The sequence below is a fragment of the Macrobrachium rosenbergii genome, chromosome 26 (genome assembly GCF_040412425.1).
Source record: "Macrobrachium rosenbergii isolate ZJJX-2024 chromosome 26, ASM4041242v1, whole genome shotgun sequence".
Lineage (NCBI taxonomy): Eukaryota > Metazoa > Arthropoda > Malacostraca > Decapoda > Palaemonidae > Macrobrachium > Macrobrachium rosenbergii.
The window spans coordinates 49,182,457-49,195,729 of NC_089766.1; the positions used below are offsets into that span (position 1 = coordinate 49,182,457).

Here is a 13,273-nt window from a genome sequence, read left to right on the forward strand (position 1 = left end):
TTTGACGCGGCGACTCTTGTCCGGGCGATAAGGTCACAGTAAACACATTATTCGTACTATGGCCTTGTCTGACGAGGCATTCACACCTTTTTATTCACGGGAGGAAAAGCCACCCAGACAGAGAGAGAGAGAGAGAGAGAGAGAGAGAGAGAGAGAGAGTCCTTAATTCCAATCTGATGAACGAAAATTAAACTTGCAAATTATCACAATGAAAAAAATAAAATTGAAAATTATCAAGATGGAAACAAAATTAAACCCGAAAAATATCACGATGAAAAGAAATTAAACTTGAAAAATTTATCACGACGAAAAATTTAAACTTGAAAAATATCACGACGGAAAAAAAATTAAACTTGAAAAATATCACGACGAAAAAATACTAAACTTAAAAAATATCACGACTGAAAAAAACTAAACTTGAAAAATATCACGACAAAAAAATTTAACCACGACGAAAAAACAAATTAAACTTGAAAAATATCACGACGGAAAAAAATTAAACTTGAAAAATATCACGACGGAAAAATAATTAAACTTGAAAAATATCACGACGAAAAAATACTAAACTTGAAAAATATCACGACAAAAAAATTTAACCTGAAAAATATCACGACGAAAAAAAAAATTAAACTTGAAAAATATCACGACGGAAAAAAAATTAAACTTGAAAAATATCACGATGAAAAAAATTAAACTTGAAAAGTATTACGACGTAAAAATTAAACGTGAAAAATACTAAGATAAAAACAAACTTGAAAAATATCTCGATAAAATAAATATTAAATGAAAAATATTTCGTTAAAAAATCAAACTTGCAAATTATCGTAATGAGAAAAATAAATTGAAAAATATGTCAATGAAAAAATATTAAACTTGAAAAATATCAAGATAAAAAATAACTTGAAAAAATATTAAGATAAAAATAAAATTGACAAATATTAAGACCAAACGAATCAAACTTGAAAAATATTAAGATAAAAAATAAACATGAAAAATACTAAAATATAAAAATAAACTTTAAAAATATCAAGACGAAAAAATGAAATTAGAAAAGTATTTCGATAAAATCGCACTCGAAAAAATACAAAAGAAAATTAAAACTGATGTATATCAAGAAAGATGTCACAAAAAAAAGGACAAAAGGAAAATAAACAAGACATCATCATGTAAGTTACTTGAGAATCAATGCGACTGATTACTTTAAACGACCGAAAACCATAAACAAACAAGCAAACAAGCCCTCGGAACTGAAGAAGAGGGCCATTAAGATAGTCGCTCCTTAAGTGATAGGAAATGCCGGATATCGTCTGCAATGAAATCTTCTGGACGATAATGCCCTTGGCATTTCCTTTGAGTGACAATGCCAAGTTATCAGGTGATCATTTCCCACACACACACACACAACGCCCTTTCAATCGCCGCTGTTTCATGCTTGTAACCTGAGCCTCATTTGAGAGAGAGAGAGAGAGAGAGAAACTCGAAGACTTACAATCGGCAGGATCCGAGCAGCTTACATCGCAAAAAAAAAAAAAAAAAAAAAACTGTGTAAAATCACAATTGGAAGAAAAACATCTGCAGCATGTGGCCCGGAAGATGAACGAAACGCATCGCAAAAACAAGCAATTGCAATGGCGATGCATTGCGATAAAACGGAATAACATCCACTAAGCATCGTGTGCCGCGATAAGTCGCCGTGTCAGTGGAACGATGTTCCGCCGATAGAGCTCTACAAGTGTGGAAAGGTAAATTGCATCCACCAACACAACTATATATCGCTTCGAGATGTCACCTGTCCTCCTAGAGAATTATCACATGGGATCTGACCATTAGCCCCCCACCCCACCCCCCAACCCCACCCCCAGGCAAGAGACGGAACCTAACGCCATCCCCGACCCCGTCTCCTATTTATCTACTTTTTGGTGGGCGGGGGGCCAACTGTGTCAACCACCAAAGGAGTTAAAAGGCGTGTCTATTTTTTTCCTTGTCCTGATACCTGGTACAATTACATAAGAAGGCATTTCCATGGTTGGGAATGCCACCCATGCACTGGCGTCTATTTCAATCATTTTATTTGTTAATATCCCAAAAGAGTTTATATGATTCTCGAGCCGAATAATGGTCCTACAAAATTGATCAGGTGCAGAATCCACTTACTTGGTGGGTTGTTTCGTGGGCAGGAATTTTGGAAGTGGTGATTATGTGTGTTTTTTTTCCAAAGAGCCATTGATGCCAGGGGAAATATGGGGAACGGCTTAATATTGAATACACACACACACATATATATACATAGATATCTGTGTACGTGTTCAGTATTAAGCCGTTCCCTTTAAATCGCCATGACATTAATTATTCAGTTCGAGAATCACATAAACTATTTTGGGATATTAACAAACAACACGACTTAAAATAAAACCACACCGAAATACGACAGACACGAGTTTCATCAAATGCTTTATCATCTTCAAACAAATCTCTGATTCGGTCTCTCTGCACCTAAATAAATAAAATGCAAAGAATAAAAATAATTTCAATCGGGTTTACGTTCGAATACATATAACAACAGAACTTCAGAGAAACCTCTTCTTAAGTCGCACGGCTTTGGAAGCAAAGAAGTGAAACAAAAGGCCCTTGGAAGCAAAGAAGCAAAACAAAAGGCCCATGAAAGCAAGGAAGCAAAACAAAAGGCCCATGGAAGCAAAGGAGCAAAACAAAAGGCCCTTGGAAGCAAAGAAGCAAAAGAATAGGCCCATGAAAGCAAGGAAGCAAAACAAAAGGCCCATGAAAGCAAGGAAGCAAAACAAAGGCCTATAAAAGTAAAGAAGCAAAACAAAAGGCCCATGGAAGCAAAGAATTGAAACAAAAAGGCCAATGAAAGCACAGAAGCAAAACAAAAGGCCCATGGAAGCAAGGAAGCAAAACAAAAGGCCAATGGAAGCAAAGAATTGCAAAACAAAAGGCCCATGAAAGCAAAGAAGCAAAACAAAAGGCCCATGAAAGCAAGGAAGCAAAACAAAAAGGCCCTTGAAAGCAAGGAAGCAAAACAAAAAGGCCAATGAAAGCAAAAGCAAAACAAAAGGCCCATGAAAGCAAGGAAGCAAAACAAAAGGCCCATGAAAGCAAGGAAGCAAAACAAAAGGCCCATGAAAGCAAGGAAGCAAAACAAAAGGCCCATGGAAGCAAGGAAGCAAAACAAAAGGCCCAATGGAAGCAAAAGAAGCAAAACAAAAGGCCCTTGGAAGGAAGCAAAACAAAAGGCCAATGGAAAGCAAGGAAGCAAAACAAAAGGCCCATGAAAGCAAGGAAGCAAAACAAAAGGCCAATGAAAGCAAGGAAGCAAAACAAAAGGCCCATGAAAGCAAAGAAAGCAAAACAAAGACCTATAAAAGCAAGAAGCAAAACAAAAGGCCCTTGGAAGGAAAGGGAAACAAAAAGCCAATGGAAGCACAAGCAAAACAAAAGGCCCAAAGCAAAAATTGAAACAAAAAGGCCCTTGGAAGCAAAGAAGCAAAACAAAAGGCCCATGAAAGCAAGGAAGCAAAACAAAAGGCCCTTGGAAGGAAAGGGAAACAAAAAGCCAATGGAAGCAAAGAAGCAAAACAAAAGGCCCTTGGAAGCAAAGAAGCAAAACAAAAGGCCCATGAAAGCAAGGAAGCAAAACAAAAGGCCCTTGGAAGGAAAGGGAAACAAAAAGCCAATGGAAGCAAAGAAGCAAAACAAAAGGCCCATGAAAGCAAGGAAGCAAAACAAAAGGCCCATGAAAGCAAGGAAGCAAAACAAAAGGCCCATGGAAGCAAAAAGCAAAACAAAAGGCCAATGAAAGCAAGGAAGCAAAACAAAAGGCCCATGGAAGCAAAAATTGAAACAAAAGGCCCTTGAAAGCAAGGAAGCAAAACAAAAGGCCCATGAAAGCAAGGAAGCAAAACAAAAGGCCCATGAAAGCAAGAAAACAAAACAAAGACCAATGGAAGCAAAGAAGCAAAACAAAAGGCCCTTGGAAGGAAAGGGAAACAAAAAGCCAATGGAAGCACAGAAGCAAAACAAAAGGCCCATGGAAGCAAAGAATTGAAACAAAAGGCCCATGAAAGCAAGGAAGCAAAACAAAAGGCCCATGAAAGCAAGGAAGCAAAACAAAAGGCCCATGAAAGCAAGGAAGCAAAACAAAAGGCCCATGGAAGCAAAGAAGCAAAACAAAAGGCCCATGAAAGCAAGGAAGCAAAACAAAAGGCCCATGGAAGCAAAGAATTGAAACAAAAGGCCCATGAAAGCAAGGAAGCAAAACAAAAGGCCCATGAAAGCAAGGAAGCAAAACAAAAGGCCCATGAAAGCAAAGAAGCAAAACAAAAGGCCCATGGAAGCAAAGAAGCAAAACAAAAGGCCCATGAAAGCAAAGAATTGCAAAACAAAAGGCCCATGAAAGCAAGGAAGCAAAACAAAAGGCCCATGAAAGCAAGGAAGCAAAACAAAAGGCCCATGGAAGCAAAGAAGCAAAACAAAAGGCCCATGGAAGCAAAGAATTGAAACAAAAGGCCCATGAAAGCAAGGAAGCAAAACAAAAGGCCCATGAAAGCAAGGAAGCAAAACAAAAGGCCCATGGAAGCAAAGAAGCAAAACAAAAGGCCCATGAAAGCAAGAAGCAAAACAAAAAGGCCCATGGAAGCAAAGAATTGAAACAAAAGGCCCATGAAAGCAAGGAAGCAAAACAAAAGGCCCATGAAAGCAAAGAAGCAAAACAAAAGGCCCATGAAAGCAAGGAAGCAAAACAAAAGGCCCATGGAAGCAAAGAAGCAAAACAAAAGGCCCTTGGAAGCAAAGAAGCAAAACAAAAGGCCCATGAAAGCAAGGAAGCAAAACAAAAGGCCCATGAAAGCAAGGAAGCAAAACAAAAGGCCCATGGAAGCAAGGAAGCAAAACAAAAGGCCCATGGAAGCAAAGAATTGAAACAAAAGGCCCATGAAAGCAAGGAAGCAAAACAAAAGGCCCATGAAAGCAAGGAAGCAAAACAAAAGGCCCATGAAAGCAAGGAAGCAAAACAAAAGGCCCATGAAAGCAAGGAAGCAAAACAAAAGGCCCATGAAAGCAAGGAAGCAAAACAAAAGGCCCATGAAAGCAAGGAAGCAAAACAAAAGGCCCATGGAAGCAAAGAAGCAAAACAAAAGGCCCATGGAAGCAAAGAATTGAAACAAAAGGCCCATGAAAGCAAGGAAGCAAAACAAAAAGGCCCATGGAAGCAAAGGAAGCAAAACAAAAGGCCCATGAAAGCAAGGAAGCAAAACAAAAGGCCCATGAAAGCAAGGAAGCAAAACAAAAGGCCCATGAAAGCAAAAGAAGCAAAAAAAATAGGCCCATGAAAGCAAGGAAGCAAAACAAAAGGCCCATGAAAGCAAGGAAGCAAAACAAAAGGCCCATGAAAGCAAGGAAGCAAAACAAAAGGCCCATGGAAGCAAAAGCAAAACAAAAGGCCCTTGGAAGCAGAGAAGCAAAACAAAAGGCCCATGGAAGCAAAGGAGCAAAACAAAAGGCCCTTGGAAGCAAAGAAGCAAAAGAATAGGCCCATGAAAGCAAGGAAGCAAAACAAAAGGCCCATGGAAGCAAAGGAGCAAAACAAAAGGCCCTTGGAAGCAAAGAAGCAAAACAAAAGGCCCATGAAAGCAAGGAAGCAAAACAAAAGGCCCATGAAAGCAAGGAAGCAAAACAAAAGGCCCATGAAAGCAAGGAAGCAAAACAAAAGGCCCATGAAAGCAAGGAAGCAAAACAAAAGGCCCATGGAAGCAAGGAAGCAAAACAAAAGGCCCATGGAAGCAAGAATTGAAACAAAAGGCCCATAAAAGTAAGGAAGCAAAACAAAAGGCCCATTGAAAGCAAGGAAGCAAAACAAAAGGCCCATGGAAGCAAGGAAGCAAAACAAAAGGCCCATGAAAGCAAGAAAGCAAAACAAAGACCTATAAAAGCAAAGAAGCAAAACAAAAGGCCCTTGGAAGGAAAGGGAAACAAAAAGCCAATGGAAGCACAGAAGCAAAACAAAAGGCCCATGGAAGCAAAGAAGAAAAAACAAAAGGCTCATGGCGAGCGCTACTGGAAAAGGGTTCCTTGCAACAGTACCTTTGGCTCAGGATGTAAAGGTTCCGCCTGTTACCTTTCAATAATTTCCTTCAGTTTCAATTTCTGTTATTTTTCAATATTTTTTTTTTCTTCGCATTATAGCCTTGTCCTACGAGGCATTCACACCTTTCAACTCACGGAAGTAAGAGAGAGAGAGAGAGAGAGAGAGAGAGAGAGAGAGAGAGAGAGAGAGAGAGAGAGAGAGAGAGAGAGAGAGAGAGAGAGAGATGAAAATATGCCAGTGATGAAAAAGACTGATTTGAAGCACACCACAAAAAAAGGTCAAAGGTCAAAAGTCACATAAACAAGACGCCGCCGAATAACAGTCCAACCTCTTCACCTTTACATTACTTCAATGTAATCCTCTCACGTGGGAATAAATCCTTCGAAAGGACCAACTGAAGGTTGTTAAGATAGAGTTATCTCAAACTTTAACCCAAAGGCCAATGGGAGTGTAATCAAAATGTAATTGCGATAATAATGATGGGGATGGTAATAATCTTAAAGCTCAATATCATGTGCAAATTGAAGAAATACAACATAAGCAGTACATAAATAAAACTGAATAAACAAGGAATGGATAGGTAATAATAATAATAATAATAATAATAATACCATTGGCAGTAAACCTGTGGAAAAAAGAAAAGTAAGGAAAGGATATCTTATGTGTGATTGAAATATAATAATAATAATAATAATAATAATAATAATAATAATAATAATAATAATAATAATAATAATATTATTATTATTATTATTATTATTATTATTATTATTATTATTATTATTATTATTATTATTATTATGTCGCTTAAAAAAAAGTGCATGAGTGAAATGCAAATCCGAAAATGCTGTTCTTACTGTGATAAACCAAGACACAAACTATCCAACTTTGCCTTCTTTACTGAATAAGGTTCTCCGAAGAAGAATTCTTCATACCTAGTACCCGTGTAACTAAAAATATCTATGGACAAATTCATAATCAGCTCACTAGAACTTTTTATGTCGCGTTTTACTTAAACAGACAGTGTTGACAATATCATGAACTTATAAAGTAGGATGAAGTCTGACTTTCATCTGCAATAAAAATGTCTCTATCTTCCTAAGCCGAATAGAAGCGTCCAACAACATTTGTAATGGAAATAACTGTAAACGTTAACATTACAAAGACTGTTTTACGTAGTTTATTGCAGTTGCGGAGCGTTCACAGCGTAAAAGATTATAGGTATCGAATCAAGCATGTTAAATATATCATCACGAATGGATATCGAAACCTCACGGCAATTTGTTTCAGTTCATGGCGATACATTAATCGCCAAGCATTCTAAAGGTGTTATCTACCTGAACGTTATTGTAGTGCTTGAACACCAGACAACCAAACTCTGCTTTTCAAATTGTATGAAGAGAAAACTAGAATCATTCGGAAACAAGTAAAATATGCGTTGAAGTTTCTTCGGAGCAATCGAGTTTTCTGTACAGCCGCTACTGCTTATAATCAAGGCCACCGAAAACAGATCTATCTTTCGGTGGTCTCGGTATAATGCTGTATGAGCCGCGATCCACGAAACTTCAACCGCGGCCCGGTGGTGGCCTGGCCTATATCGTTGCCAGAAGCACGATCATGGCTAACTTTAACCTTAAATAAAATAAAAACTACTGAGGCTAGAGGGCTGCAATTTGGTATGTTTGATGATTGGAGGGTGGATGATCAACATACAAATTTGCAGCTCTCTAGCCTCAGTTGTTTTTAAGATCTGAGGGCGGACAGAAAAAAGTGCGGATGGACAGACAAAGCCGGCACAATAGTTTTCTTTTCAGAAAACTAAAACTGCAAAGATTCCATAATGCCCTTCTGGATGAAAACCTTAGCAACACAACCAAGGCTGAACATGACAGAATAATCTCATTCTTCCTCGTAAAACTCAATGAGAGCGAAAGGACTGACAAAACCTACAACTACGGTCGGAAGAAGACACTAAAATGTAGAGAAAAAAAATAGGCTTTAAAAAAGGGGAGAAAGGGGAGGAGGAGGAGGAGGAGGAGGAGGAGGAGAAGTAGGATATCCATTAAGTTATCTGTCTCTACCCTTCTTCTTCTTCTTCTGACCTTCAGCTGAGAGGGGTACAGTATTTTCCAAAACATTGTGGTCTGGAAAGAGGTGCAGCGCCCAGCTGACCGCCGCCCGCTGCCCCTCTGCCTATCGCCCAACCATGACCGCGCGACCGCAATCGTTAACTGGCCATTTAGCGGTCATTAGGCACTCGTTACGGCCCTGATGGATTGTTAAGTCGCAGTTGTCTCCGTGTATCATCCAGCTGGAATTCAGATGGTTCCGCGATATAGGTCTCTCGAGGGAAAAGGGAAACATCAGGGGTGTAACCTCATCATGGAAGGGCCGAATGGGGCGACCGTCAATCTAATATCCATCTGTGTGTGTGTGTGTGTGTGTGTGTGTGGGCACAACAACACGGCACCTGGAAGTCATTTTATTTTGCTTCAAAAAATTAGACCTCGTCGTGCATTATTGTTCATACGCTACAAAAATGTAATCATGTATGTTTGTATTTATAAGAACACGTGTGTATCTATGTATGTATGTACGTACGTACGTAACGAACATATATTTCATAAAGATATGAAACTCACTTAACATGGAAACCTCATGAAACAACAAACCTGAAGTTTCACAACACTAATTTATCAAAACTTCATTCTAGAAAAAAATCTCCCAAATTTAAATGGCCGACGCAGAACGAACCCAGAACTGATGTTTATCTTAAAAAAAAAAAAAAAAAAAAGGTAACGGCCATCTGGGCAAGGGGGTAAAGAAGTAGTAATAAAATATATTTTTAGGTTGAAAGTACTCCCACGGAAAGCTGACAATCCCTTCAGAGTGTTTGTTTCTTGTTATAATAAGCAGAAATTTCAACTCCAATCAGAATCTTTCCCCTCTCTTGTGAGATGACATTCGTATATTCGTCCTTGTCTCTGAAATGATCTACGAACTGGCACAGAGAAGAAACTAGTTGAATTGAATTGAACTGAATACAGAATTTAGGCTTGAATATTAGAATTTGGGCCAAAGGCCATGCACTGGGACCTGTCAGGTCATTAAGCGCTGAAACGGAAATTGACAGTGAAAAGGTTTGGAAGGTGTAACAGGAGGAAAACCTCAAAGCAGTTGCACTATGAATCAATTGCTAGGAGAGGGTGGAAAGTAATATGGAGAAAAGAATATGAAAGGGAGTACAGTAAAAGGGTGAAATGGGTGCAGCTAGGGGCCGGAGGCACGCTGCAAAGAACCTTGAGTAATGCCTACAGTGCACCGCTTGCGAGGTGCACTGACGGTACTACTCCCCTATGGAGGTAATACACAAGTACACGACTTGATTGAGACCGATCCTAAATACGTGATTGAGACCGATCCTAAATACACCTGGTCTCATTGCAGGTCAGTCGCCCTCTGACAATGAAGAAAGAAGGTCCCATCCAGACCCGAAAGAGGAAGCCCAAGAGTTCGTCTTCGTCGTCTTCATCTTCTTCGTCTCAACAGCAGTCATCCAGTTCATCCAGATACTCCAGTAGTTCCAGGTATGATGTGTAGTTAAGTAGTACCATATTCAAGTTTAAATTCCCTGAGATAGTCCTGTATTTCCACAACGGTCCCATGGAAGAAGAATGCCACAAATTTCGACTTTTATTCCAAAGTCATCCTCAGGGTACTAAACAGTTTTAAGAATACAACTGTTTCAAGAATAAAACTTCAAATTGTATTCTAAAAAAAAAAAAAAAAAAAAAACTCTCTAGTGCCCTGAAGATGACTTTGGAATAAAAGTCGAAATTCTCGTTATCTCCTTTTAATTTACATGTGAGGATATCTTATATTCACTAAGATGGGTTTATATTCATTCTGTGACAAACCAGCTGTGTCCTAAGACAGACTTTACAGGAAAAATCTGTGGCCAGTCTCGTGAACACGTCAGAAAAGGGTAAAAGAAAATATGAGGTCAGCTCACGCTTGGGCACGGATGACTGTGATTTTTGGGAATCTGGTCAAAAGACAGGTAGTGGAATCGAATGGAATATTAGGATTTAGGCCAAAGGCCAAGCGTTGGGACCTTGGAGGTCATTCAGTACTGACAGCAAAAAGGTCTGAAAGGTGTAACAGGAGGAAAACCTCAAAGCAGTTGCACTATGAAACAATTGTTAGGAGAGGGTGGAAAGTAAGATGGAAGAAAGAGAATATGAATGGTGGAGGTACAGTAAAAGGAATGAAAGGGGTCCCCCTCCAACTTAACAAAACACTGGTTTTATACAATAATGCTCCTCACATAACATCAAGGAAGCCTTGGGCGACCTTAGCTAAGAAACCGACTCATAGTAATTAATCTCCATGACACGAAAACCAGGGGTTAATGAGGATGACATTATTTTGTATGTCATCCAACATGAGAGAGAGAGAGAGAGAGAGAGAGAGAGAGAGAGAGAGAGAGAGAGAGAGAGAGAGAGACAGTTATAAATCATGTATATTTAAAACATGTTATTAAAAGAGAGAGAGAGAGAGAGAGAGAGAGAGAGAGAGAGAGAGAGAGAGAGAGAGAGAGAGAGAGAGAGAGAGAGAGAGTTTCAAAATCACGCATCGCTTAAACACGTTATGTGAAAAATAACAATGTACCTTAATATTCCAGCATCCCCGGTGCTTCATCACTGAAGACACACCAGCCTCCGGCTTATGGTAAGTGCAACACTTCTAAAAGGTTCATTTACTGTTACTTATACATTTAACATTGATAACGTTGTTGGCATGAGATAAAGAAAACATAACAATTATTCTTGCAGCAGTGCTGTGTTCACACAGCATTCTTGACATAATGGTAGAAAATTTTATAAATCGTTAGGATACCAAATCAGAGAAATCATCTCCAGTCATTCCACAAGCGAGATTAACAACAAATATTTGATGGCAGTGCAAAGGCGTTACATAACAGAAGGTCGCCCTCTTCTCCTTCATTGCAGTGAGCACAGTCATCACCAATTACGCCGACCACCACGCAGCGGATCACTACGGGGGAGGGGCTGGTCCGGCTGCACTGCACGAGCAAGCCAACGCCCATTTAATACCAGCTGGTAATCACCCTGTGACCCACGTTCCGTCGCAACTGGTGGCATACCCGTCGCCATCCTCAACGCCTCAGCACATGATACCCAACTCGCAACATTTATCGCATCAAGTGTTGAAACAGTCAGTATCGAGCTCTCAGTACGGTTCCTATTCAGTGTGTGTCTAGTTTTACTTTTTCTGATGTCCAGACTGATATTACATCTCTTCGTATTCAGTCTGTGGCTATTTTATTTTTTTTCTGATGTCAAGACTGATATTCCATCTCTTCACATTCAGTCTGTGACTATTTTATCTTTTTCTGATACCAAGGCATCACATCTCTTCACATTCAGTCTGTGACTATTTTTTTTCTGATATCAAGACTTCACATCTCTTCACATTCAGTCTGTGACTATTTTTTTTTCTGATATCAAGACTTCACATCTCTTCACATTCAGTCTGTGACTATTTTTTTTCTGATATCAAGACTTCACATCTCTTCACATTCAGTCTGTGACTATTTTTTTTCTGATATCAAGACTTCACATCTCTTCACATTCAGTCTGTGACTATTTTTTTTCTGATATCAAGACTTCACATCTCTTCACATTCAGTCTGTGACTACTTATTTTTTTCTGATATCACATCTCTTCAAAAAGTTGAGCAATGTGTTTAATTATACTCCTCATTCCTTTAACTTTCTTTTCCTCAACTGCTCACTCGAACAGGGTTGCGCTTCGCAGGAAATTATTACAAAATATTCAAATCTGTTTCCTTGCTCGAAGTGACCAAATATATTAGGACAAAATGTGTGCGCAAAGACAATCTGATGTCAACAATAAAAATGCTACTGGTCAAATTTGGAAATAACCTTGTTTTTCATTAGTTTTGGAATCCTAAAAAATCGTTTTTGGAACACTACCCCAGAAGAAGTTCATTCTATTTCTGTATATTTCAAAGGTTAAGGTTCTGGAATTTATTTTTATATGAAACTCAACACTTGAGTTAAAGCTGTTTCTCGCATTTCAATGAAACGAATTTCGAGAAGAAAAACCCCTCACTGACATTCCTGACATACAATTGCTCACATGAGAGCCCTGCCTTCAGTTCAATCAGCGCACGGCATTATTAACATATAATATAATCTCCTTTTCTAGAATACCTGTCCTCGAACCGCTCGACGAATCTGCCATAAAATACGAACATACCGGCTGAGGCGTTATGCTGGCGAGATAAGGGATTCTCTTCGTCAGTGGGATTGCTAAAATCCCTTCTCACGTGATTTTCTTGCTCGTAAGGCTGTTGTTGTTACGTTTAAGATAGCATTAGCGGAAAATTCTTCTCGAGTCATGTATAGATTGTAGTGTTGATATTGGTGCCAATGTTGAAATAGGTTTTAGACAGGCTTGTAGCTCAAAGTCGTAAATGAGAGAATTTATTTTGTGAGTGTGGGTATTTTCGTCCATTTTAGCGTCATCAGGAAAACCGAATTTCAAGAACTGCGTCTGCAGGATGTATACCGGTGGGTGTGTTTATGTATACAAGCACAAGTATATATACATTACTTAAAACAGACAATTAATATACATATTTACACCTAAACTAAAAAAAAAATACAGCATAAGCTTCCATACTATGCATTCATGCATTATCACTTCTGTTTATTCCCTTGTGAAATTAACTCGTTAACGGATTAATTCCAAATGCCCAAATGAAAAACCCTTTCGTCTAATCAATTACTTCTCCCCTTGCATAAAACATGATTCTCTTTTACCCCACAAATTAATGTTGGAATATGAAATTTAGGCAAAAGGCCTATAGCGCTTGGGCCTATGAGGTCATTCACCGCTGAAACGGAAATTAAGAGCAGAAAGGTTTTGAAAGGTGTAACAGGATGAAAACCTCGCAGTTGCTCTATGGAACAACTAATAGGAGAGTGGAAAGAAATATATAAGAAAGAATTTGAACGGAGGTACAGTACAAGGAATGAAAGGCGTTGCAGCTAGGGGCCAAAGGGACGCTGCTAAGACAATTAAGTAGTGCCTACAGTACACCGAATGAGGTGCACTGATG

At 38.9% G+C, this 13,273-nt stretch overlaps 1 protein-coding gene across 5 annotated transcripts in view; it reads left to right on the top strand.

Moving 5' to 3' along the window:
* The window catches only part of LOC136853179 (uncharacterized), a 99,735-nt gene extending 86,964 nt beyond the window's left edge, over positions 1-12,771 (top strand). For all 5 annotated transcript variants that reach the window (XM_067128519.1, XM_067128516.1, XM_067128518.1 and 2 more), the window contains exons 10-13: positions 9,551-9,690; positions 10,788-10,834; positions 11,116-11,341; positions 12,358-12,771. In XM_067128519.1, coding sequence (XP_066984620.1) covers positions 9,551-9,690; positions 10,788-10,834; positions 11,116-11,341; positions 12,358-12,415 — 471 coding nt within the window. In that variant the 3' untranslated portion in view covers positions 12,416-12,771. The remainder of the gene's footprint in view (positions 1-9,550; positions 9,691-10,787; positions 10,835-11,115; positions 11,342-12,357) is intronic.
* Positions 12,772-13,273: the final 502 nt, after the last annotated feature.